The sequence below is a fragment of the Bos javanicus genome, chromosome 5, assembly GCF_032452875.1.
Source record: "Bos javanicus breed banteng chromosome 5, ARS-OSU_banteng_1.0, whole genome shotgun sequence".
NCBI classification, from domain to species: domain Eukaryota; kingdom Metazoa; phylum Chordata; class Mammalia; order Artiodactyla; family Bovidae; genus Bos; species Bos javanicus.
The window spans coordinates 74,703,812-74,728,688 of record NC_083872.1 but is presented as its reverse complement, the minus strand read 5'-3'; the positions used below and the strand labels follow the sequence as shown (position 1 = coordinate 74,728,688).

Genomic DNA, 24,877 nt, shown 5'->3' with positions numbered 1-24,877 from the left:
GTTTGTAGCCACCTGTTCACCGACAGGTAGCTGCAGATGTATATGAAAGTAATGATCCTGGTCTTTGTGCTGCCATGGGTGCATTTGGCCACTATTTATAGGCTTCGGTTCTCTCCCTCCCTAAATGCTTAATGTGTGTTTACAGAGCAGGGTCCAATTTCTCTTTATTCTGCCTGGTCATTCAAACATAACCATACCACATTGCTCTACTTCTTAGGGACATGCACACTACTGGAATAACAATAATTTGAGGCACAAATAGCCCTGATCCCAAATCTTATTTTTTTCTGGGTTATGGAGCAGCCCAGGAAGGACCTCGCAGCATTTAGATTCCAGTGTTAAGGTGAGTTGAGAGGGGAAAAGAATTCTTAAGATACCAGTCTAGAAAGTAAACTTTTTTGGAAAATCAAACACTGATGTCCCTAGCTTTTTTTTTTTTTTTTTTAAAGCCATTGTTGTTTCGTAGGCCATCAGAAAACATCCTGGTTTTTCTTCAAATTTAGAACACTTGGTTGAACAGGATGAAGCTCCATCTGCTGTGGAGTTGCCTAACTCAGCTCAAGAACAAGCTTGCAGGCACTTGGATTCCCAACACAGTGGCCCAACCAGCAGTATGAAGAGATGCCTAGACTCCTCTCTCCAACCCCATGGGTCCCTGCCAGTAGCTTACTATCACAAAACGAATTATATGATAAATATTTGCCACTTATTAAACAGTTACTATCTGTTGGGTGCTATGCTAGGTGCTTTATTTTGTCTCGTTAAATCCTTAGAACAACACTGTCACTATTATTGTCACCTACAAACAAGTAATTGAAGGCTTGGTGAAAAGACTCAATTTGCCCAACAGTCACTGTACTAAAGGTTGATTTGGGGAGCCTGGTCTGCCCACTTTGATCTCTAGCAGCCTCAGAAAGTCACCTTAAGAATTAAAAAAACCCAATGATGGGACTTCCCTTGTGGTCCAATGGTTAAGACTCCATACTTCCACGAAGGTGCATGGGTTTGATCCCCAGTCGGGAACTAAGAACCCACATACCTTGCAATGCAGCCAAGACAAAAATAAGACAACATTTAAAAAAACAATGGCAGTGATGGTGGTAGTGGTAAAGAACTTGCCTGCCCATGCAGGAAACATAAGTGATATGGATTTGATCCCTGGGTCAAGAAGATACCCTGAAGGAGGGCATGGGAACCCACTTCTGTATCCTTGCCTGGAGACTCCCATGGACAGAGGAGTCTGACGGGTTGCAAAGCGTTGGACACCACTGAAGCGACTTATCATGCACACAATGGTAGTGATACTGACATATTCTTACTATTTATTGAGTGCTTCTCATAGGTCTATCTGTTCAAAGTTCTTAATGTGTGATAATGATAACTCATTTAAACCCTCACAATAATCCTTTTAGGAAGGTCTTAAGTTTTCAGATGAAGACATAGAAAAGCTAAGTAGCTTTTACAAAGTACCATGACTTGTGAGTGGCAGAGCTAAAACCTGACTATTTGTATTGGTCTATAACACAGCCTAGTTAAAACAATGTGCCTGCTATGAAAACTCAGCTTCAAGATAAGGCCACCAGTCCTCCCTTGCAACCAGACTGCCGGTTCTAATTCCCTTCATTTTAAAAATTCTTAAGTCATCGCTGGTTCAGCATCACATGGGCAGTAGGTGGTAAAGATTGGATTCAAAGCTGGGTTGGCTTCTGACTTCAAAGAAAGAATCTTTATCATTGCAGTGTTCCAGCACTAACTTTTAACTTGGGTTAAACCCCAGTACAAAGGACAAGTCATAGACCTATCTGAAAAGGACTTGGAAATCATCTAACCTGGGGTTTCTCAACCTTAGCACTAAAGACATTTTGGGCTGGATAACTGTTGTGGGGACTGTCTTGTTCATTGTTGGATGTTGAACAATCCTCCTGGTCTCTATCCACCAGCAGCACTCCCACCCCCACCCCACCCTAGGTGTAACAACCAAAAATATAATCAGATATTGACAAATGTCCAGGGAGAGTGGGAAAGGGGCAAAATCGCCCCTGGTTTCAAACCACTGATCTGAACTCTCTCCTCATTTTGCAAATAATGGAGTAGGGGTCCAAAGAGATGAAGCAACTGGCTTAAGCTAGTTAGCAGCATCCATGTTGTTCATGCAACATCACTGTGTCCCTATAATATACAGGGCACAACATGGAACCTGAAGAAATTAGATGCTATCTGAGTCCTTACAGTCTGGTAAGACAGAGAAGCTATTGCACAAATAGCTCTAATTGTACGAAGCAAGAAAGCGTTAGGCAGCAAGGTCCAGAGAAAGAGAATATGATCTGGTTTCCTGATATCTGGATCTGCCAGTTTTTATCTGCGGGATTTAACCAAGGTTCAGGTTCACCACGAATGAAACAGAGCTCATATATACTCTGCTTGTACCACCCGGTCCAAAACGGGTCTGCGAATTCATTGTGCAAACCGTGACGCTCTTACAGACATCAGGTATTAGTAAGATACCAGAAATGTGATAAAAATTATGATTAAAGGCTTTCAGGACTGGGGAGAGCCCTGTAGCGGTGGCCTCATTCCTGGACCTTCCAACTCGAGAGCCCCATTTTTTTGCAGGAGAGGGACCAAGTAAAGAGCTCCCTCCCTCAGAGCACCTCTTCCCTTGCCTGGAACCGACCTGGTCAGATGGGCGAATTCGCGGGACAACTCCGAACAGCGAGTCCCGCCAGAGGGAGTTACTACGCCGCCCTCCGGCCACTCAAGCTCCGCCCGTTCTAGGCTGTGGCCCCGCCCTCAGGGAGCAGACTCCGCCCCCTTCGCCCTGGAACTCCAGAGGCGCGGTGCCTCCAGGACAATCCCTCGCCCGAGCCGGAGTTTCCCGAACTCCCTCGATCTCCACCCGGCCTCTCTCGGCCTCCGGGAACGGAGGCGGCGGAGATTGCCGAGGGGCGCTGGCCCCGCCCCCTCCGCGGGCTCGGCCGCCACCGCCCCCTCTCCCCCGCCGCCCCGGCCTCCGGCGCGGGCTGGAGTCCCAGATCCCGGGCCCTCCCTCCTCCTTTCTCTCTCCCCGCCTTCCCGGTGCTGCCACAGTGGCGGGTCGGAGGATCTCGGCCAGTCAGCTCGTTCCGGCCTCGAGCCCCTCCTCCCCCCAAATAAACACCCCTCCCCAAGCCTCAGGAGCCCGGACCGCCCCCTTCCTCCCTCTGCCCAGCGTGTGGCGAGGGCCAGTGTAAGGGAGTGAGCGCGGGCCGGCGGGCCAGCTTCGTGAGTGAGCGAGGCGGGGCGCGCGGCGGGCCGGGCCGGGGGTCGCGTGTGCGCGTGGGGGCGCGAGCGAGTGCCCGTCGCGACCCGCCGGCGGCCCCGAGCCGAGGAGGCGGCCAGCTAGAGTCCAGAGGCTACCGCCCGCCGCCGCCGAGGAGGGCAGCGGGCCCGCGCGCGCGCGCGCACGTACGCACGCACGCGGGGGCGGGTGCAGGCGCGCGCCCGCCTGTCGCGACAGTCGGGGCCGAGGCCCAGGGGGAGGTGGCCTGTCGCGGGTCGCCCGGCTCCCGGAGGCGAGGGGGCCTCGGGCGGATGGCGGAAGGTGCCCAGCCGCAGCAGCCGCCTCAGCTTGGGCCCGGCGCCGCTGCCCGGGGGATGAAGCGGGAGTCAGAGCTGGAGCTGCCGGTGCCCGGAGGGGGAGGAGACGGAGCCGAGCCCGGCCTGAGCAAGCGGCCGCGTACGGAGGAGGCGGCGGCCGACGGCGGCGGGATGCAGGTGACCGCGAGGGGCAGGCGCCCCGTTACCGTGGCGGGGTGGGGGGGGCGGCGGGAGCGGCGCGGGGCTGCGGGGCTTGGAGGGCGGAGGGCTGCCTGGGGTCCCGGCTTGGAGGTGGGAGGGGGCCGGTCGGGGCCTGCGTGGAAGGTGGGGCGAGCCCCGACGTGGAAGCTAAGGGTGCAGGAGGAGCCTGGTGTGCCCTGGAGGGTCCTGATCTCTAAGGGGACGAGAGGGGCACGTAGCACGAATAGGTGTTGAGAGGAAATCGAACGTGCTTGAGATGGATTCCATTTCTTTACACCCTTCTTTAGTTCCTTGGCGGGGAGTGGAAGCCGAGAGATCCTGGTCCGTTGCCCGGAGAGCTGGGGACCGAATCGAAGACTGGGGGGGCGGGGGGGGGTGGACAGTGGTGGGACACCTCCCCAAAAGAGGGAGTTCTGTTTTTGGCAGCCCTGGACACACAACGGAGATGGAGAACGGGATCGGCATAGAAGGGAGGAGTGAAAAGCGAGAAAACTCCTCGAGAGCCCAAAGGGGATGTGGCTTAGGTTGTGGGTTAAATCAGTTACACGAGGAGTGTGAGAAGTACGAGGAGTTGGATAGCGTTGTGGCTACACCGTGGTGCTCAAGATCATTAACTTCGTGGAGCATCTGGTGAGCCTGGAGACACAGGACCTGGCCAGTTGTATCTTAGGACACTGACTAGATCTTTATTGTCCTGGAATATAAAAGAAAATTTATAGGACTGTTAGAAGATTGGATTCTGAATTGTGTACTCAAGGAGAAGCTGGTTGGTTTGGAAAGGCACTGGCAAATGTAGTGACCATGTCAGTTGACTTTGTAGTTGGGGGAAGAGCGTGAAGCCTTCATTGATTTGATTTTAGATTTGGTCTCTGTTCAGAACATACTTGCTGTGAAATAGTGGGTTTACCTACCAGCAATCTGCCCAATTCTCTTAGCATCATAGAATGTTAGAGAAGCAACCAGAGATACCATCTTTGACTCGAGTTCTTAACTTGGAGAGACTTGGAAGATTCTTCTGCAGAATAGTTTACGGGTACTCTCAGGTGAAAGAAAGTCAATAGTTTTCATCTTTTTTATTCGAGTCCCAAAATGTTTCAACCTCATTAGGTAGATGAGGAATCAAAAAATCTGGAGCAGACTAGTGACTTGCCTAGGACCACCCAGTTAGCTGGTTGTGAAACTAGAGATAGAAGCCTGGTCTTCTAATTCCTATTCCTGTGCTCTCTCCATTACAGCACTCTTGGAAATCTCTGCAGTGCTAAAAGACTTCCTGTGCTCTGCGCTCACTGCTTTTCAAGGCTCTGTCTGACTTCCTGTGTTAGAGACGGAGCTGTATTTAAGCCTGGCGTGTTTGCTCTGTGCTTCTTGGTCTCCCTTGCAGAGGCCACTCTATTACATGTCTTGACTTGGGTAAAGTGACCCTCCTGGTGTTTATTTTTGAATTCTTTTGTTTCACTTGCCTGCTTTTGTTCTCCATTTGAACTCTCTCAGGCAGGGTGCTTGTGCGAAGTACACACCCCGGGCCTTGGAAAAAATACAGAGGAATATGGGGAGACTTCAGGTGAGCTGGGTTGACACTGGAAGATGAGAAAAGATTGGGTGTGGGTGCTGGTGAGCGTGTCCACTTGGTGTGTGCATATATCTGTGTCCATTTATTGTTTCTGTCAATCACAGTTAATAGTGAGTCTCCTACTGCCTTCCCCCTCTTTCCTCCTGGAGCCCATAATTTGCTGGTTGCCTTCAAATTGGCTGAGGATAGCAGTATTTGGAAATGGAGCAGTGTATAGAGACTTCGGAGTATGGAGAGGAAGCTGTGGATTAGGTCCTCTGGGTACAGATGGGCACCTTAGAACTATCCCACAGAGAATGCTTTTTTCACTGTGTGGATCTGTGGATCTTTATTTTTCACTTTATGCATTCTCTTTATTGTAGTTCCAGTACACCATGTCACACAGGTATTCACGTCATCATTGACTTAGCCCCCTGCCCGCAACAATCTGCATGGTTCTGGGAAAATCCCTTCTTTGGGGGCCTCTATTACCATAGTTGTAAAATACAGTGTTTGTAAAGGATGATTTATAAGTTACCTCTAAAAAGATACAAAGTCTTGACTTTAAAGAACTTGGTGTCTGCAATCTAGGTAGGGAGCCAGAATGGGTGAAAAGTTGGGGGAAAAAAAAAATATGTGTATGTATATGTGTCATATATATGTATGTATGTATATTATGTATATATATATGAATTTTTTGGTAAGTTCCAGAGGAACAAGAGTAGGGATACCACAAGGTAGATCCTTGTCACAAGGCTTTGCAAACTTTAAAACCAAAATATGCTGAGGATTTGTGCCATTGAAGCCAGAAGCAAAAGATGGTTGTTCTTGCTGAAATGGTCAAGGAAGGCTTTATGGAGAAGTTGAAATTTGAGGTCTAATCGGGAGTAAAGAAAAAGTAATGTTCATGAAAAGATGAAATTTGAGCCTAGGTCACCTACATTTCTAGGGCCTTCCCATCATTCTGATAATTATGATAGGATATTTAATATTCATTTAACTGATGTTTATTGAGCAGCTGCTAAGTGCCAGGCCCTGTTTTAGAGCCTAGGAAATATAGTAGTAAACAAAACAAAGACTTCTGTCTCATGGAACTAAGATTCTAATTGAAAGAGACAGACAATAAAGAAATCAACTATTATTAGGTGGTTTTAAGTGTTAAGAAGAAAAATAAAGCAGGGAAAGGGGTAAGAGTGGTGAAGAGGGTGGTTAGGGAAGGCCTCTGTGTAGGTGACCTTTGGGTGACCTGAGGGAATTTGAGGGAATGGGGTTCAGACAGAGGAACTGTGGGTGCAGAGGCATTGAGAGATAAATACACTTGATGTGTTTGAGAACAAGAGACCAGTGGAGCTGGAGGAGAATGTGCAGGGGCGAAGCAGTTTTAGGAAGTGATATCAATGGTGTAGACATGTCTATAGGTTCATGTAAATAGACGTTTAAAAATTCTACAGTAGCTTGCTTTTTGGTATAGCTTTGGTAGCTTGTTTTTTTTCATATATCTTAGCATAAATGGCATTTCTTGGAGGTCATAGCTCCTTTTGGAAAGCCTTCTCTCCTGACAGCTTAATTCACAGCAGTTAGACCCACCTCTTGCCTCCTGTTGTATCGGTGGTTAATTATGCATCATCTTGTATTGTCTTCTCATTGTTTTATTCCTGTTTCCTTAGTGATACTGTAAGCTTCTAGAAGCCAAGAACTATATTTTCTTTGTGTTTATCCTTTATAATACCTCACAGTTTTGAGTACATAGTAAGTGCTCAATGCCTGTTAAACTGAAGTTGAAATTTTGCCTTTTTAAAATAATTAAGGGATAGAAAAAATGCGATGAAATTTAGGGGTGAGAGTACTTTCAGGAAATATCCTAACCTTTTGAGTGTCAAAGGGTTAACCCATTTTTAAACAGAAGTCATTTGCTGGGGTTAATTTCCCAAGACCACAGACTAAATGGAGCTACGGCTCTAAGCTGCAGATTCCAAGGCTGAACCCTGATGAGTTATAGCCACTAAGCTTTTGGGGATAAATCATTACTTCCTAAAACGGAGCACTGGGGACATGAGAGAGTCTGTGGTGCTTATGTTATAATCCTTGTGCTAAGAAGGACCCCTGGGACGGGGGGGAAGAGGAAGGGTCACTCCTTTCTAGGCCAGTATCCAGAAGCTTTATGTAGGTGGCAGAGGAGTCGGCACAGCCCTAGAAACAGTTTAGAGAACCCTCAACTGCCGAGTAGGAGGGAAGAGACAAATTCCACCTGAAAATTGAAACACAGCTTGAGAAATGTAGTGAGTTGTTAAAGAGGGTATTTGGAAATACTGTACTCTAACCTGGTAGGAAGTTAAGTGAGTTATTAGAGATTTGTTTCACTTTAAGGAAGTTTGATATGTGTGAAAAACTCGGGCCTTATGAAACATACCAGGGAATGAATTCTTTTGGTCAGCTCCTCTAGTGAATATAAACAATTTGATGAGCAAAAATTCAGATTTTTGTGCAGCTTTCTAGGAACTTAGAAAGTTCACCTTTATAAAGCAAGGTGCACCTTAATTATTATTTATAGCTTTCAGCAACATTCTTTATGGTAGTGAAATGTCGGAATGTGGTTATTACATGGCTAACTGACTGCTTCTGACCATAGAATCATAAGTCTAGTATAGCTAAGTGAGTTCAGAAGTTGTTCATGTTAGTGTTTGATTCTAATAGTAGGAGGACTTTCTGGTCTCAGGGAGGGGTTTGCAAGTAGCCTATAATTGTTTTGTAGACACTATATTTCTTAGTTTATCTTCCCATTTGCTTGTTTCTGGGTTTCTGTCCTCCTAGGTGGAAGTCTCTTTGGACTTGGAGTGTATGGTGCTGAAACTGAACATGGGTGCTACCATTGGAGTAGACCTACCAATATACTTTCTTTCCAAGGGATTCTGTGAACAATCTCTTGTTAAATTACTGAATTTTTCATTTCTGCGTGTCTTAGTCTGCTCAAGCGGACTGTAGACTGGGCGGCTTAAACACCAGAAATTTGTTTCTCACAGTTCTTGGGGCTGGGGTCCAAGATGAAGGTGCTGGCAGATTTGGTGTCTGATGAGGGCTCTCTTCCTGGCTTACAGACAGCTGCCTTCTTGTTGTGTGTTCACATGGGCTTTTCTCCATGTATGCTAGTGGACACAGAGCGAGCGAGAGAGAATCTCCTTTTCATAAGGGCTCCCCCATCATGGGATGCAGTGGTGGTGGTGGGATCCTCCCCTTATGACCTAATCACCTCCCAACGGCCCCTCCTCCAATTACCATCAGATTTTGGGCTTGGGCTTCAACATATTAGTTTGTGGATGGGGTGAGGGGAGGGGACAGAGACATTCAGCCCATAATACAGCCCATAATTTACCACCAGAGTGGTAAATACTGTAGTTGGAGAAACTGAGGTAGCACAGTCATGTAAAAATGACTATTTTTTTCCCCCAGACTCACAAGGCAGCTTGTGAGTGTATAACTGGGAATGTCTGAGAGGCAGAAAGATCTGAATTCAAAATAGAGTTATTCTGCAGGGTGACTCAAGAGGTTATCCTAAGTTGAATTCGTCTCTTAACTTCCTCTCCCATTTTTCTAGTCACTGTCTTTTTTTTTTTTTTTCTATCACACTGATATGTGAACACCACAGAAGCTAACTAGAGATTTAACTTTCATTTTGATATAAAGCAGACTGGTGCAGACAGGCCTCAAGATTACAGGGCTGAGAAAGAAATTCAGTGTACTGCTTGGTGTAAACAAGAGTGTTGCTAGTGAATCTCTGGTTTGACATCTCTCAGGCCATCAGTGTGGTATCAGGCTTTAATAATTTGTGGAAACAATGTGTGCTGTGCTTAGTCACTCAGTCGTGTCTGACTCACTGCGACCCCTTGGACTGCAGCCCGCCAGGCTCCTGTGTCCATGGGGTTCTCCAGGCAAGAATACTGGAGTGGGTTGCCATGCCCTCCTCCAGGGGCTCTTCCCAACCCAGGTCTCCCGCATTGCAGGCGGATTCTTTATCACCTGAGCCACCAGGGAAGCTCAAGAATACTGAGGTGGGTAGCCTACTCCTTCTCCAGGGGAACTTTCTGACCCAGGAATTGAACCAGGGTCTCCTGCATTGCAGGTGGATTCTTTACCAGCTGAGCTACCAGGGAAGACCCAATAAAGCTGGTCATTTTAGTGAGTGGACTTGTTTGAATTGTTTTTTGATACATATTTGTAAAGCTTAGTGCACATCTTTTTTTCTGGGGCTAATGTACCCTTCCTTAAAGACAGGAGGGAAGAGCCCTCGAGATGATGGAAAGGAACCTGCAGTAACTGGAGCGTGAGCAGACAGATGGAGGCGGGATGACGAGTGTGTGTGGTGTTTAGGTGGCCCCTGCGAGTATCCAGTTTCCTATTCCTTGCCCCTCCAGCCCCAGTGCAAGCAGGCAGCTTACATGGCTAAGGTTTCGTTATCTAATCCATCACAGATCGGCTTGAATAAACCCATTGGCTGGTGCTGATCTAGTTAGGAGGGTAGTGCAAAGCCGCTTGAGCCAGGATTGGGGCAAATCGGATCAGAACTGCCTTGTGAATCCTGGACATATTTCTGTAATTTGGGTGGTAAAGCGGTTTGGGAAATCACTTAGGAGCCAGAGCTCACCGTCAGCCTGGAGTGTTTCCTCATGTTGTCCTGGGGACCACGAGGGGAAGTAGATGGAGGATTTGACACATTTCTCTGGAGAATAGTCAGGTTGCTTTGATTATTTGAGTCTGAACATTTTTTGGTCACTTATGCTCAGGAGTGACATTTTGGGAACATTTGGAGATTCCAGTTGTGATCACTCAGTTGTGTCTTTTCTGAGTGATCCCTTCATCTGAGACTGTATTATATGCGTTGCCTCTCGATTTTTGAAGGGGAGATGTTGTTATCATTATTACCAACCTTGATATATCATTATGTTTGTTATCCATACATACTTGAAGTATGGTGTAGTACAAGAAACCTTATTTAGAATTTCTCACATTGGGGTTTGAATCCTGGTTCTTCCCATTGCCAGCCAACTGAAATGACCTTTGGTAAGATATTTAGCATCTGAGCTCCTGTTTACACATCTGTGAACTGGAGGAATTACTGCATCCTCTCATGAGCTGCTATAATCACAGACTGAGATTATTTAAAGTTCCCATCATGGAACCCAGCAGTAAATGTTTATTTCTTGCCTCCTTTATAACCTGCTACACAGTATTCCGCGAGTTCCTGCTCACTGCTCCATCAGCATGGAGTGGTTAATGTGCTTCTGATTGATTAAGTGACAGAGTTGGGAGCTACCTCAGATGAGCAGTGTACTAAACTGGGAAATCTAACCAGTTTGACATGGGTGAAGAAGTGTATGAACCTGGTCGTGGTGGTCCCTCCAGTGAGAGGAAGAGGAGACATTCACTTCCTTGCTAAGGACTAAGAGGGCTCCTGCATGGGGCGTGTGGGCATTTCAGGAATCTATGGGATCTTTCCTGGGAGTGTGGATGACAGAGGCACCAGCTGTTTTGATGGCACATGGGATGCAGGAGTGAAAATGTCATTTGTGTTCCAGATTTTATAAGGTTTGTTGGTTAAATGTATTGCATCTAATAGATGGCATTTTGTTCTCATTTTTGTTTGTGGAAATTGAGCTGGGATGAGTTTGTCTCTTGTGCTCTCCATCCAGTCTCTTCAAACCCACCTTTCTGGCTATTAACATCGTAATCCATCTAAAAGGGCTTGAAATCATTTGAGAGCTTATCAAATGGATAAGGTCCATTCTCTTGTTTGGCCTGCCAGATCCTCTGGCCTGATTTGTGCCTTCCTTTTTAGCTTCTTTCTAGTCTGTGGCAAGGGACTGGTAGCTTCCTGAGCAGACTGTGCCTCTCAGGCTCGCTCATACCTTGGTGCTTCTGTTTCTGTTCTTCTGTCCGAAATTCCTACCTCACGCCTCTCTTCTCATCGGTAAGGCTGTCTTCAGGAATAAGCTGGGATGCTGATTCCTCCTGGATGCCTTTTGTCTATGCTACATCCCTCCCGCATTCCTACTGCTTTCCAGAAGGTCGTGTCCAGAGCTCTGTTTTAGGACTTTTTAGATTAACATTTGTTCAGCTGTCTGCTCCGACCCGGACCACCGCCCCCTGCTCCCACCCCGCCCCACCAGACTGTGTGATCAAGGGAGCCTTTGGGATCCATAGGATCTAGCGTTGCCCTGGCCTGACTAATCAAGATACTGTCTTTCTTGTTGAACTGAACTTTGTCTTCCTGCTCCTCGGTTGGAGCCAGCAGATGGCTTTAATTGTTTTTCCAGATTATCCCTGGGGGGTCTGGCCCTTGGTCTACTCTCCAGCTCCAGCAAAGACTAGGTGTTGTGGGATTTGTGAATGGTGCCTGATCTTTCCATTGATAATCAGGGTTAAAGGTGACTCTAGAGGGGGTGGAGTTTAACTGCTGAAAGTGTCGGGTGGGCTTGGCAACCTGACATTAGGTTTCCTGTGCTCAGATATTAATTGAGAGCACGTGTGTACGTATAAAAAGTGCCTTTGTGATTGAGGAACTAGAAGAACCACACGAGGACAGGGCAATTAGAGCTAACCTATTCCGGTTCATTGGAGCAGTCTGTTGACCCGCTGTTCAGTGGCGGTGCTGCTGAGAGCTTCTGGAGTGCTGTGGTTCAGATGTATTACCACCACTTGGGACTAAGCCCATTTGATCAACTGTGGACCTTCACCTTTCCCTTCTCAACCAATGAATTTCATAAGCTCTTACAGCTTGTTTTTATGGATGCAGAAAAATACCTGAGACACCTCACAGAATGCACACTCTTTTTCAGATGGTTCATTGGATATGTTTGAAAACAGGGAAACTTAATACAGTTCTTGTAAATCTCAGCTTTGGAGACAGGTTCATAGAAGTATTTTGCAGGAATCTTCTCTCTGGCCCTCGTCATACCCACCTCCTTCCCTGTGTCCCCTGATTTGTGCTCCTGTTAATCTTCGCCTGTTCTCCAGCCTTGAGACTCCCCTTGCCAGTTTAGTTGGGGCCTCTTTAAAGGCGAAATGGGCATACTTTATAGTGCTTCTGGCTTTTCAGATGCTGGGTGAATAAAGCAGATTCTAAAACGGGAATGAGAGCGAGAGCAACCAGTTATATCACTTCCTTCTGACGTGTTCTGCACATACGTGGCATCTAGAAATTTCAGTTGAGGATTTAAGGCACAGCACACATGATAAATACCACTTATGAAGTAGATGACAGTTTTGAATTGCCAAATGATAATGGTTGAGTAACTGCTTAAAAACCTATTTTCCCAAGGGTGGAAACCGAGCCTTTGAAGTTTAGGCTTCCACATGGGTGTGTTCAGCCACAATTCTCAGGTTTTTTAGGGACCTAAGTCCCCAGATAATATCCTGGTATGTGGGATTTTCCCCGCAGAGAGGCTGGTTTGCTGGTTTCTCCTTTGCCAAGGGAAAGAGATTTTGCTCTGAGCACTGGATATTTTTTTCCAGGCATGTGGTTTTTGAGGAGGCACACTGTTTACTTTTCTTCAGGGCTGCATCGATTTTGTCGGATCCTAATTGTAAATACCACAAGCAAAGCATGATTTACTGTAAGGAGGGGGCAGGGGGGTGCCCGAGGGACTCTCTCAGCTCTGGGGTTGGGGGTGGGGAGCAGGAGCCACGCCGGTAGGACTAGGGGAACTGTAGACATGGTCTGGGGGCACCGTGGGGTTTGTGTGTGGGCCCCAGTCACTGCTTGAGTTGGAACACTTTTGAAGCTGAGGCTCACGGGAAGTTCTTCCAATTGCTTTATTTTGAGCAGCTTTTTCCTCCGTGTGTTGGCAGCTGTGTGGAGGAGGGGGCGTTAGCTGCTGTCAGCCAGGATGGTTTCCAGAGCAGACCCGTATGGATTTCATTTAGGCATTTATTTCAGGGGTATGTGGCTTGTCGGGAGTCAAGAGGACTTCGGTTCCATTTTCCTGGAAGTTGGTGGGCTTCTGTGAGCTGCTCTATTTATCTTGGACAGGGAGGCAAGTAGAAAAGCGGCTGCACAGTTAGCCCTTGTTGCAGGAGCTTCGTTTCGTAGGTCATCCTCTTGGGGATTTTTGTACAGTCATATTTACAGCCTTAAGATTTTCTTTGCCTCTCCCCTCCCCCCTTTTTCCTTCTGTAGTTTAGTGCTCCATAAAAATTCTGAGGAAAGTGGGTAATAATTTAGGGTGGTGTTGTTTAGTCGCTAAGTCATGACCAACTCTTTGCGGCCCTATGGACTGTAGCCCACCAGGCTCCTCTGTCCATGAGAATCTCCAGGCAAGAATACTGGACTGGGTTGCCATTTCCTTCTCTAGAGGATCTTCCTAACCCAGGGCTCAGACTCACGTCTCCTACATTGGCAGGTAGGTTCTTTACCACTGAGACACTGGAGAATTTGGGGTAGAAGACAAGAATTGTTTGGCTCCCTACCCCACCTCCCTTTCTTGCCCAGCCCTCCCCAACCCCATCCTTTGCAAAAGAATCTGCAAAGGAGGTTGCTTATCCCCTAGTCAGACTGGCCCGTCCCCTGATCCATCTGAATCTGTGGCTTTCACAGCTTTCACCTGCTATTTCTTGGTTTCCAGGAGTGGGGTAGTAGGATCGCGATTTCAAAGCAAGAACTGGCAAAATGGGAAGGTGTTTTTGTGGTGGCTCCCAGCACCTACAAAGCTGAGCTCGTGGGCTTGCACCTCATACGAACTTCCAGGAACACTGTCCGTGGCTGACGTGATGGCCTTGGGGACTTTGTTGGTGCTTCAGGAAGTCTCCACAATGGCAGTTTCTCACAGTGGGAACATTGGCAAAGCGAAGGGGAATTGGTAACGCTTGTTTTGAAAGTGTGGCTGGTCTTAGACTGCCTGCCTCAGTGAGAGGGGAAGAGGCGGCCTTGTCTGAAGAGGGGAGTCGTGCTCTACAGCTGTTACTTAGGTGTCCCGTCTCCTGTTTGTGTTTGCCATCTCACGTCCAGATTGTATGGCGTATTTTGTATGTTGCATTTACACTTGAAGCCATAGTCTGACTTTTAGTAAACTATGATTTTTAGTAAACTGATTTGGCTAATCTTGGTATCATCCTGGACTTTGACGTGATGCTGGTCATATTTACCAATAAAAGGTCTGTGTCAGGACTTAGAAGTTGCGGTTTCTGTTGGTGGCCTCCTCCCCTCCCCAGCTGCCTCTTGCTGTACTTTAGCGACACGTTGTCCCTGCACTTTGTGTTACAGGTCTTTAGCTGCTTGTTGTGGTACTAAACAGATCTTTCTGCTGCAGCATTTTGGCTCTGAGCTGATTGTGTTTTACAGTGTTGGAGATCAGTTGGCTAACTGGCATGTGGTGTCCACAAAGCAGAAGCCTTTCAAAGAGATACTTACCACGGACCATTCATGAATTTTGTCAGTTGCATAAAAATGCTGTGATTAACCAATACCCATGTGTCCATGTGGACGAGCAGTCTTCCTTTATGCCTACTTGGCACTGCTCTCTCTAGCAGTAGTTTGGATTAAGTGTTCCCCAGTAGGCTTTGCATTTTAATCCTTGGAAGCCTGTTTCAAGAAACCTTTATGATTTTCTTGAGGTTGGTGTAGAGGATCATTCACTCTTACTGAATTTTAGCTTCACTATGAGTTGTTTTCTTCAGTGTTCATTTTAGGCAAATAGTAAATATTTCTTTGGTTTTACAGTATCCAAGAGTTTGAAGAAATCTAAAAAAAATAGATTGGTCCAGCATCCTGTTTTAAGCAAGGAAATGGTCTAATTCGTATTATCCCAAGCCGTTTTTTAATTGGTTGTCCTTTGAGAAATTATAATTGGTGTCATTCTGACAAACACACACACAAAGTCACATAACTTTGGAATAGAGTTAAACAAAATTTAAGCTATCTCATTTTGCTTCTCATAAGCAGATGTTGTGACTCTAAATTTATAGAAGCATGTTCAGTGAAGCGTCTTCCTCTCTTCCGTCTTCCCCTTGTTAGTTTCTTGTTATTCGACCCTCTTTCTTTTTACACAAACACTAGTATACTCCATATATTCTTTTTGCACCTTGCTTTACTCTATCAGAAGTTATTTTTTTTTTTTTTGTAACAGGGCTTATTAATATTTTCATTAATGATTTCTGGGTTTGTGTGTGTGTGTTTGATGCTTAGGAAAGTTTTTCCCACTCCATGATTATAAAAACCAGAATGGACTTGCAGACAGAGGGACCTGAGTTGGAGCCCTAGCTTTTCCACATCATAGCTGTGTGATCTTGGTTACACAGCCTAAGAAAAGGCTCAGCTTTTTTGCTTATGAAATATGTTATAGAATTGGTATAAGAATTAAAAGAGATAATGTATGTAATGTGCTTAGTTCAGAGCCTGACACTGAGTAGGTGTACCTACCAGGCCCTGTTTTCTTATATCTCAGTACTTTTTTCACTTTCTTAAAGGCAGGAACAGTCTCTTAATCTGTGTTTTCTTGGCTTCTTCATCAGTACCAGGGATATATTATAATAAGAATTTGGTAAAGTGTTATTTTTGGGTTTTTGCTTTAATTTTTTTGCCTTAAAGTTATCAGTCTCTAGTTTTATTACCGATCAAATAATGGGTGAACAATAGCTAAATCAGTGGATTGGTAATGGTGGATAGTATGAAATCATGAGAGCTGAGGTCATCTCAAAGTTTCCTGGATCAGCTCTCTGCTTCAGTGAGATGAAGTAGAATCTGTGCCCATTTCTATGGACAAGTTGTTTCAGGCTCAGAGGAAGCATGAGAGAGCAAGCAATATGCTCAGATTTTCAGCTTTGGAACTAAGTAGAATCTTTCATTTTTTATTTTCTACTGTTTGGATGGGATTTCCCTGGGAGTTTCTTATATGGAGGGTTTTTTCCATCATTTACATTTATTTTTTTTAAACACATAGTGTATTCACATGGGTGATGATTCAAACTGTGCAAAAGGTTGAAGAGTAAAAAATCTCTGCCTTTTCCAGCTACCTAGTTTCTCTCCTTGAAAGTAACCAGTATGGTTAGTTATCTCAGTATCTGTCCAGAGATAGTACTTGCATATTTTCTCCATCTGCCCCCCCCCCCTCCATTTTAGAAACTCAAATGGTAGTGTTAATATTCATATACTTTTCTCTGAAGTATTTGGAGATCATTTTATATCAGCTTATATTGACATTTTCCTCCATTTTTTAGGTTTCTGGAATTAGGATTATTCTGTTCTGGTCTACTGAGATAACTATATCTAAATGTCTCTGGTAAGAATGACTCTGATTAGTATAGGATCTCATAAAGTCTGAGCCTGTGTTTTTATGGAATCACAGGGTTAGAGACCTAATGTGCATCTCTCTTCTTTCATGTGAATACCCATAAATCCTTGATGGACGATGCCATTTAAAGATGCTCAAGCACAAGGTAGGCATCCTCCTCTCTCCGCCTGCCCATGTCCGCTGCTCCTGGTCCTATCTTTTTGTGGTTGTAGGGCCCTTTCGGGTCAGATGTTCCATGTGTCACTGAGTTGGTAATGATACTCTGGATCTGCCTCGAGTCATTGCGTTTCAACTTGAACTGCAATGTGATTTTATTCATTATGACACCTTCTATACCAGACATATCCAGAATGCCCAGGTTTATCCTGATTGAATGTTACTGCTGTCAGGAGGCTGTTCAGCAAACCAACTTTGGTGCTGAATTGTGAGAAAGAAAGATTTGGTTCCTAATAGGTGTTTGTGTCTCAGCAGCCATAATTGCTGTTAGTTTCACTTCACTCTTCTGTTTGTGGAAAGCTCAGGATTGAGGCAATGCTCTTCATCCCTGGAATATGACCACTCTGTGACTAAGACTTTTAATGGGAGGTAAACAGATATGGGTCAACAAACAGGGCATATTTTTCTTTTGTTTACTGGACAGTAGTGGATTCTGATTCAGATACAGAATTAAAGATTTCAATTAAGGCTTTGATTCTAGCTTGGTTAACCTGTATACATGTCTGCATTTAAAGATATGAACTAAAAACAATGCTTTTCAAAATTGGCTTCTGTAGTGGACCTTTGTCTCCACAAAAATATCATAGAGGAGGTCTCTTTCCAGCTCTTTGGAGAATGAGGCCAGTAGGGATGTGTCTTGCATCCTAGAAGAATGCTGACCTCCACTATGTGGTTACGTTCATCTCACCACACAGTCTTTCGGTTCCTGAGGTCTCTGTGGCCCCACACAGTGAATGGAAGCAGGGAAGGGCACCAGATGCTGTGTTGGTTCTCCTGTTTGCTTCTTCTTTCACACCCGGTGTAAGGTTTCCAGTCATTTGTGCAACCTGAGAGCATAAAGCGCCCGTATTAGCAGTTGAGAGATGGGTTGGCAAGTGGTTCAAATTACTCCATGTTCCTGATAAAAGCCACTGATGCAGGCTGGTGGCTGCTAGGGGTGGGGGTGGGAGATGGACTGCCAGTGCCCTGCCCAGCAGCAATGGTGGTGTGGGTCTCTGGTGTTCTAGGACTCCAAGAAGGTACCCAGAGGCAGTTTGAGAGGTCTGGCTGGCATCTCGGGGAAGTAGCGCGGTTTAGGAAGCACATCTTGCCTCAGAGGAGATGAGTCGTAGGAAATGGTGGCTCACAGCAGGAGAAGCATCAGCACTGAGAATATGAAGTGCAAATCCAAGGAATAGGGTGAGGTTTTATTACTCCACCTTAACCTAAAACCCAGCTGACGGGCTTATTGTCAGGTAGTGCTAGGCACAGTGAGGACTAGGCCTTCAGCCTGCAGAGGGGAAGTGGATGTGTATACAGATGATGTTGATACAGTGTGATCATTGCTCTGATAGAGGCTTAACTGCTATGTCACAGCTTGGTGCTTTGGGTTAGAGATACTCGGTGCAACTCTGTCAGAGTGGAGATCACACTGTATTAAAATACTGGAGTAAGAGATGCCATTCTGCTATCAGACAGCCTTGATTCAAATTCTCTTCTCTGCATCTACTTAGCTGTGTGTCCTTTGGGCAAGTTCCTTATCTCCTCTGTGCTTCAGTTTTTCATCTGTAAAATGGGGATAATAATAACTCTTACAAACTTGTGAATATTAGATGAGTTAATATAGTAAATATAATACGCTTGGAAGAGTATCTGGTCCACGATAAGCCCTGTGTAAGTGCTGTCTGTTACAGTGGTTGTTACAGCACCTGGCAGGGCACTGGGGACTCCTGCAAACCACAACCAATGGCAGTGCAGAGGTCGGTGTACTGTATTCAGTGAAAGATTTTTAGCAGTGACTGTGCCAAGTACTGCACAGAAGCAAATAAATGAAGTGTTAACTGGCTGTGTGACTGTGTGCAACACATGATGAGAGTCAATTCTTCGGAAAGCGTGTAAAAGGAATTCTGATGTGAGAGGCTTCAGTATCCCCTGCCAGTTTCAGAGAAGGGATCTTGCTATTCCTTTTTAGGCCCTTCAGCTTTCTTGACATTTTGAATATAGACTATATACCTTCCTTTAAGGTAGGACAATACTTGACTGTTTCAGACAGGCATCTTTCACTGCTTTTTAGAAACCTCTAGAAGAAAGCATTTTAGAGCAGAATCCATCCATCCATCCTTTCTTACTTTCCTCTCTCCCTCCTTCAAAAGGGAAAAAATTGTTAGTATTTAAATCCCTGTCCTTGTTCTTTATATTAAAAGTAAAATTTTCATGTTATGCAAAAGATAATTCCCCTTTTGCTCATTCATTCATTCAACATTTGAATGCTTACAACATGCTAGATGCCAGGATTATGAGTTAAAGGAGATTCGTATGGAATGTTTGAGGCTTGTTGGGGGAGGTTTCTGGAACAACTCTATATGGGAAGAAAAATTCGGTAGCGCTGTGTATTGGTAAGGGTGTAGGTAGAGAAATAGGTACTCATGTTGCTGGGGGGTGAAAAGTCACATACATTCCATGAAGAACTATTGCAATGTCTGCCAAAATGTAAAATGCATGTTTTCTTTGATCCGGCAGTTCCACCTCTAGGAGTTGATCCTACAGATACTGTTGTTTCTCTGTATAAGAATATATAGTGCAGCATTATTTGAAATGGCAAAGGGTTGAAAAAAATCAAAATGCTCTTTGACAGGGGAACTGTGAATTAAAGTACAATCATAAAATGGAATATCATGCAGCTATTAAAAAGAATTAGCTCTAGGTAAATGCATTTGCTGCTGCTGCTGCTAAGTCGCTTCAGTCGTGTCCGACTCTTTGCGACCCCATAGACGGCAGCCCACCAGGCTCCCCCGTCCCTGGGATTCTCCAGGCAAGAACACTGGACTGGGTTACCATTTCCTTCTCCAATGCATGAAAGTGAAAAGTGAAAGTGAAGTCGCTCAGTCGTGTCCGACCCTCACCGACCCCATGGACTGCAGCCTACCAGGCTCCTCCATCCATGGGATTTTCCAGGCAAGAGTACTGGAGTGGGTTGCCATTGCCTTCACCTAAGACACTAAAATACATAAAGTATAAAAAGTCAAGGTGCTGAAAAGGGTATAATTTGTTACTGTTTGTGTAATGAAAAAAGGTATATATATCCAGGTACACGTTGAATCTCTTTGCCAGGAAATGCAAGGTTCTGGTTAACACTCGTTGCCTCTTGGGGGAGGGCTAACGAGTGATGGAGGAAGAGGTTATAGGTAAAGATTTCATTTTTAATTGTATACCTTTTGTGCCTTTTGAATTTTGTATTACCTGCATGTGTTGTTTTAAAAATAAAATAGTTTATTGAAATTATATAGGAATAAGCGCAGGAGCTATTTTACTTATGATCCTTAAACTTGCTAGTTTTCAGAGAAAAATGAGTGAAGTTATGTGTTAGAACACAAGTGTGCCAATTCTGCTTACCACAAGCAAAGGAACAGTAGTACTGCTGGTGGCACATGGTTACTTTAATTCTGTCTGTCACACTTTATTGGCATATGGAATGTTTCCAGTGCTTACTAACTATGTCTTATTACACTTATTATTAACTGTCTTCAGTAAGGGTGAAACTTGGTTATAAGGAAAGTGCTCATAGGAATAAATAGATAAATATAGAGATGAATAAGAATGGAGGTGAAATTAGGAGATGATGAATGTTAATATGTGTATGGGATGATTCATTCAACAGCAGATGATATAAAGGGCTGTGTGCAAATCATAAAGTGAGTTAAGAAACAAAGCAAGTCAGAACCACTACCATAAGCCTCTCTAGTTTTCTTAAGAAATGTTCCCTTACTAGAGGCGCATCCATGGATTCCTTGGATTTTTTTCATGTTGGAATTTTATGAACTAATGGACTTAGGAACTGCTTTTAATTCCAGACCTAACCTGATGGTAAATAAAGGAGCTTCTGTACCCTGATAGGATGAGTACAGGGTTTCTATGGCAGCATAATAGGGGGATTCTTATCCAGCCAGGCTGGGATGGGTGCAAGGAGAGCATTCTGCAGGAGCCATTGGTGAGCAGGGCTTAGGCAGGCACAGGAGAGGGAGGCACAGGCCACCCGGCAGGAGAAGCACACTGTCCAAGGAGCAGGTAGGAGAGGAACTGTGTGGGCCGGTGGGGCTGGGACAGAGGGCGTGAGGGCCGCAGATTTCCCCAGTGTCTTTCACAGACAGCCATCTCCTTGCAGTCAGGTACTGTTGTTCCCAAGGCTGACTGGATGGCGGTAATGGATTATCCTACCACTCTGGGAGCATAATTTCATAGTGGTAGGAGAGTAGAGGCACTGTCTTAGTTCATCCCAAAGCAGGGGAAAAAGAAAAGGAAAAAAAAATTGTAAGAGAGAACAAAGAAAACCTGTATTTAATTGTATATGTTGTATATATGTAGACGTGCCTTCTAGCAGAATTACTGATATTTTCTTTTCAGCTCTCTTCATCCAGAAGAAACTTTTCCTCTATTTGGAATCACAGTTTGAATGTTGCATGGAAACAACTCGAACTTTATATTCCATTTCATTATATTTAAATTTATGTGAAGCATAAATTTAAAGCAGGCAAGCATTTTGCTCTTCATAGCATGGAATGCTGTAACAAAATGTTTTGTCCATCAGAGGCTTTCTAAACATTTTATGAGCATTTAAGTGCTTAATCTCCACAGTGTGCAGGGTAGGTGGCAGGTAGTCAAGTGATTTTTTTTTATTTTTTTCCTCACATATCTTGCATATTCTCATGTTTTGGTGGTTCATGCCTCTTAAGGAGAAACTTTCCCCTTTGAAGCTGAACTGTCCTATGCTTTGAATCCACTCAAAGACAAATTATTCTGGAAAGCTTGAACCAAACCTGGTCAGATGCTTCTGAGTTATGAGAGAGGGATTGAAATAAACTTTTTCAGCTAAAAATAATTTTGCTCACAAGTTACCAAAAATGGCTGACTGGAAATGCTTTTAAGATACTTGTCTAAGCTACTATAAGCTGAAGGTCAAGAAAAAGGTTTAGAACACGTTTTGAGAAATGATTGGCTCTATTTTGCGAAAGCTAGTGCCAAGGTTCTTTTTCCCTAATTGCCTTGGGAGACAAAAGCTTGGGGAAAGTGTTATGCCTTAGATTCAGTGAGGACCTCAACATTCTTTAAGTGGAACATAGAGGCTGCCCATTTCTTCTGACAGAAAAGTCCTACTTATGGGAGGCATTAGGGTTACATGAAAATGGGACACTTAATTCTAAAGATATTGTACAATTGCCTGTGCTGATTAATTATTTAAAGCCCTTATCTCCTGTGGCAGAGCAGTTTATACTCTCAGAGAATATTTGTTGGTCTTCCCAGAGAGCCGAGTGCCGGGTCTTTAGCACGTGGCACTGCCATTGATGCTCTGTCGTCCTGTTAAGGTACTTCTCTGCATCTCACTGAATTGTGGAATTAAGAATCACTCACAGTTACCGGCATCGGGTTTTATTTGCAGTGTAATTGCTTGTCATTGGAGTTTATATTTAGCGTGCCTTGATGATTATGGAGAGGGTCCCTTAGCAGCAGCAGTTTACACCATTGATTGCTATTGGTAGCCTTGAGAAGGCATGTTGACCCTTCTTAAGGTTGCTTGCTGCTGCTGCTGCTAAGTCGCTTCAGTCGTGTCCGACTCTGTGCGACCCCACAGATGGCAGCCCACCAGGCTCCCCCGTCCCTGGGATTCTCCAGGCAAGAACACTGGAGTGGGTTGCCATTTCCTTCTCCAATGCATGAAAGAGAAAAGTGAAAGTGAAGGCGCTTAGTCATGTCCGACTCTTCTCGACCCCATGAACTGCAGCCCACCAGGCTCCATCCATGGGACTTTACAGGCAAGAGTACTGGAGTGGGTTGCCATTGCCTTCTCCAAGGTTGCTTAGTATTGTAGAATAAAGTCTTCAATTAGAAAGAAACTTAGAACTTTTTTCCCTTCATAAAGATTGCTCTTTTAAATAGAGCCAATATAAAACCATGATGTTTTTCCTTCCTAAATTTAACACATATTTATTGAGCATCTGTTGCGTATGAGGTAATGAGAAGCAAAGTTGACCAGGCTCATGTCAGAAGATCTCTGTCTTCCTTCAGGTAGAAAAGAATAGTAACTTCTAGGCAGGGGTTGTGTTGACACTTTGAGGAGGTAGGGACATTTTAGAGGTAAGTGTTGTTCCAGTGTAATAAGCATTCATTAAAAAGTAGAATAAAAAGATCACTAAGTCTCAGTTAAGTGCCAGCTTGCATTGAGGTGGTCTTGGTGATTTCTTAAATCTGTCAAACAGTACTCAGGAGTCCACGAGTGTGACCAAGTGCACATTACGCTGGGCTAAGCATTGATAAACTGGGACTGACAGATTCAGCTAGAAGAAAAAAGTGGGAGAAGACAAAAGAGAGGGGGCGTGTGACTCGAGTTTGAGCTCTTGATGTTAGAAGAGTTTATAGGTAGTGATGATTTCTCAGGAATGGTAATCAAATGGATGATTGTGATAAAGATCAAGTCCCCTGGAAATAAGTGATTTGAAGAGCTTGGAGGCTTTGGAAGGGCTGTCAATTTGAGTTTGAGGAAGTAGCATAATGTGTAAGCATTAATTCAGTTCTCAACTGGAGAGATTTTGCCCACAGGGGACATTGGCAATGTCTTCAGACATCTTTGATTCTCACAACTGGAGGTGCTGTGGGCATCTAGTGGGTAGAAGCCAGGGATGCTGCTGTCGTGTTTGAAAATGCATGGGGCGGCCCTTAAAGTGAAGGGTGGTCTGGCCCTGAAGGTCAGTAGTGCTGAGGCTGAGAAACCCTGTGTTAACTTTAAAAGAGGAGTTGTTGAGTAAGGGCAACAGAGTATGGTGTCTCTCTCCTTCCACTCTACTCTGTGGAACTCTGTCTAAACAGATGTTTAGTGATCGTTTATGGAGCTCCATTTATCTGCCAGGCCCCATGCTTGGGTTTATTGCCTCCTTTTTAAAGTCTTATGTTTTAATTATAAATTAATATACAAATATATTCTTACAGATAAAAAACCTAAAAATTGAAACACATAAAAGCCAGTGGACACTTTGGCCACCAACCCTAATCTGTCTTCCTTCCTTAGAGGTATCCAGAGCTCTAAACTTGGTATATGTAGCTAAACATTGAAAGGTTACCTCCTCTTCATCTAGTTTCTCTCCCTCTTACATGCTATGCCAAGAGGTTTGCTTTTGAATATTTGTCCTAGACTGCAAGTTTCTTAAAACAGGGACCACCTGTTAGGTAGAACTTAACTATATGTGGAATACGGTTGTTAGCCAATAAGTGTTTGCTGAGTAACAAATGAAATTGATAGAAAAGCAGCAATGGGAAGCAGAAAGAATGCCAGTTGCTAGCAATGGCCTTTAGGCTTTGGAAGGCTGTGAGGTATATTTATGGGGAAAATGAATTAATGTTAGGATATAGGAGAAGTATTGAGAGAGTGAAGAAAAATGCAAAGCTATAGAGAAGTGGAAAGGGGACTACCAAGGTGCCCAGTTGAACTGGTCAAAAGGCAGAGAAGAGAGTCATCGTTCTATCCAGGGTTTAAGAGCTTCAGGAGAGGTAGTGGGGATGGGTCTTCTAGGAGAGTTACTGCAGGTTAGCTGTCAGGAAGAACTTAAAATGTAGGACTTCTTGGAACTAGAAGGGCCCTAAAGTTCCTTTTGCAAAGTTTGTGTGATAGAAACCTTAGTAGTTTCTGTTATGTTACGGGGAAATTCTGTGCATGTATGTACACTCCTTTATGTATCTAAAGTCTCTTCATTGTTTTTCACTGAACAGAACATCTTGGAGAACATTTTGTTTCGGTTTGTACAGATCAGCTTCATTCTTTTGAAATGAGCATTTAGTATTCCATAGTAAGGTTTGTTGTAGTTCTAAAATTACGATTTGTTTAAACATTTCCTATTGCTGGACATTTAGGTTGCTTCCAATCTTTTGTTACTATAAGCCATGCTGCTTATATATAATATTTTCTTGTACATATAAGTAAGTACATGAGGACAGATTCTGAGAAGTGGAGTTGTTGAATTTCTAAGGGTATGTTCATTTAAACTTTTGATAGGTATTGCCAAGCAGCCTTCAAAATTGTATACTTGTGTGT

At 44.5% G+C, this 24,877-nt stretch overlaps 1 protein-coding gene across 20 annotated transcripts in view; it reads left to right on the top strand.

Annotated features, from left to right (window-relative positions):
• The first annotated feature begins 3,479 nt into the window (after positions 1-3,479).
• RBFOX2 (RNA binding fox-1 homolog 2) overlaps positions 3,480-24,877 on the top strand; it is a 292,987-nt gene continuing 271,589 nt past the window's right edge. For all 20 annotated transcript variants that reach the window (XM_061417270.1, XM_061417281.1, XM_061417277.1 and 17 more), the window contains exon 1: positions 3,480-3,753. In XM_061417270.1, the coding sequence (XP_061273254.1) occupies positions 3,571-3,753 (183 nt within the window). In that variant the 5' untranslated portion in view covers positions 3,480-3,570. The remainder of the gene's footprint in view (positions 3,754-24,877) is intronic.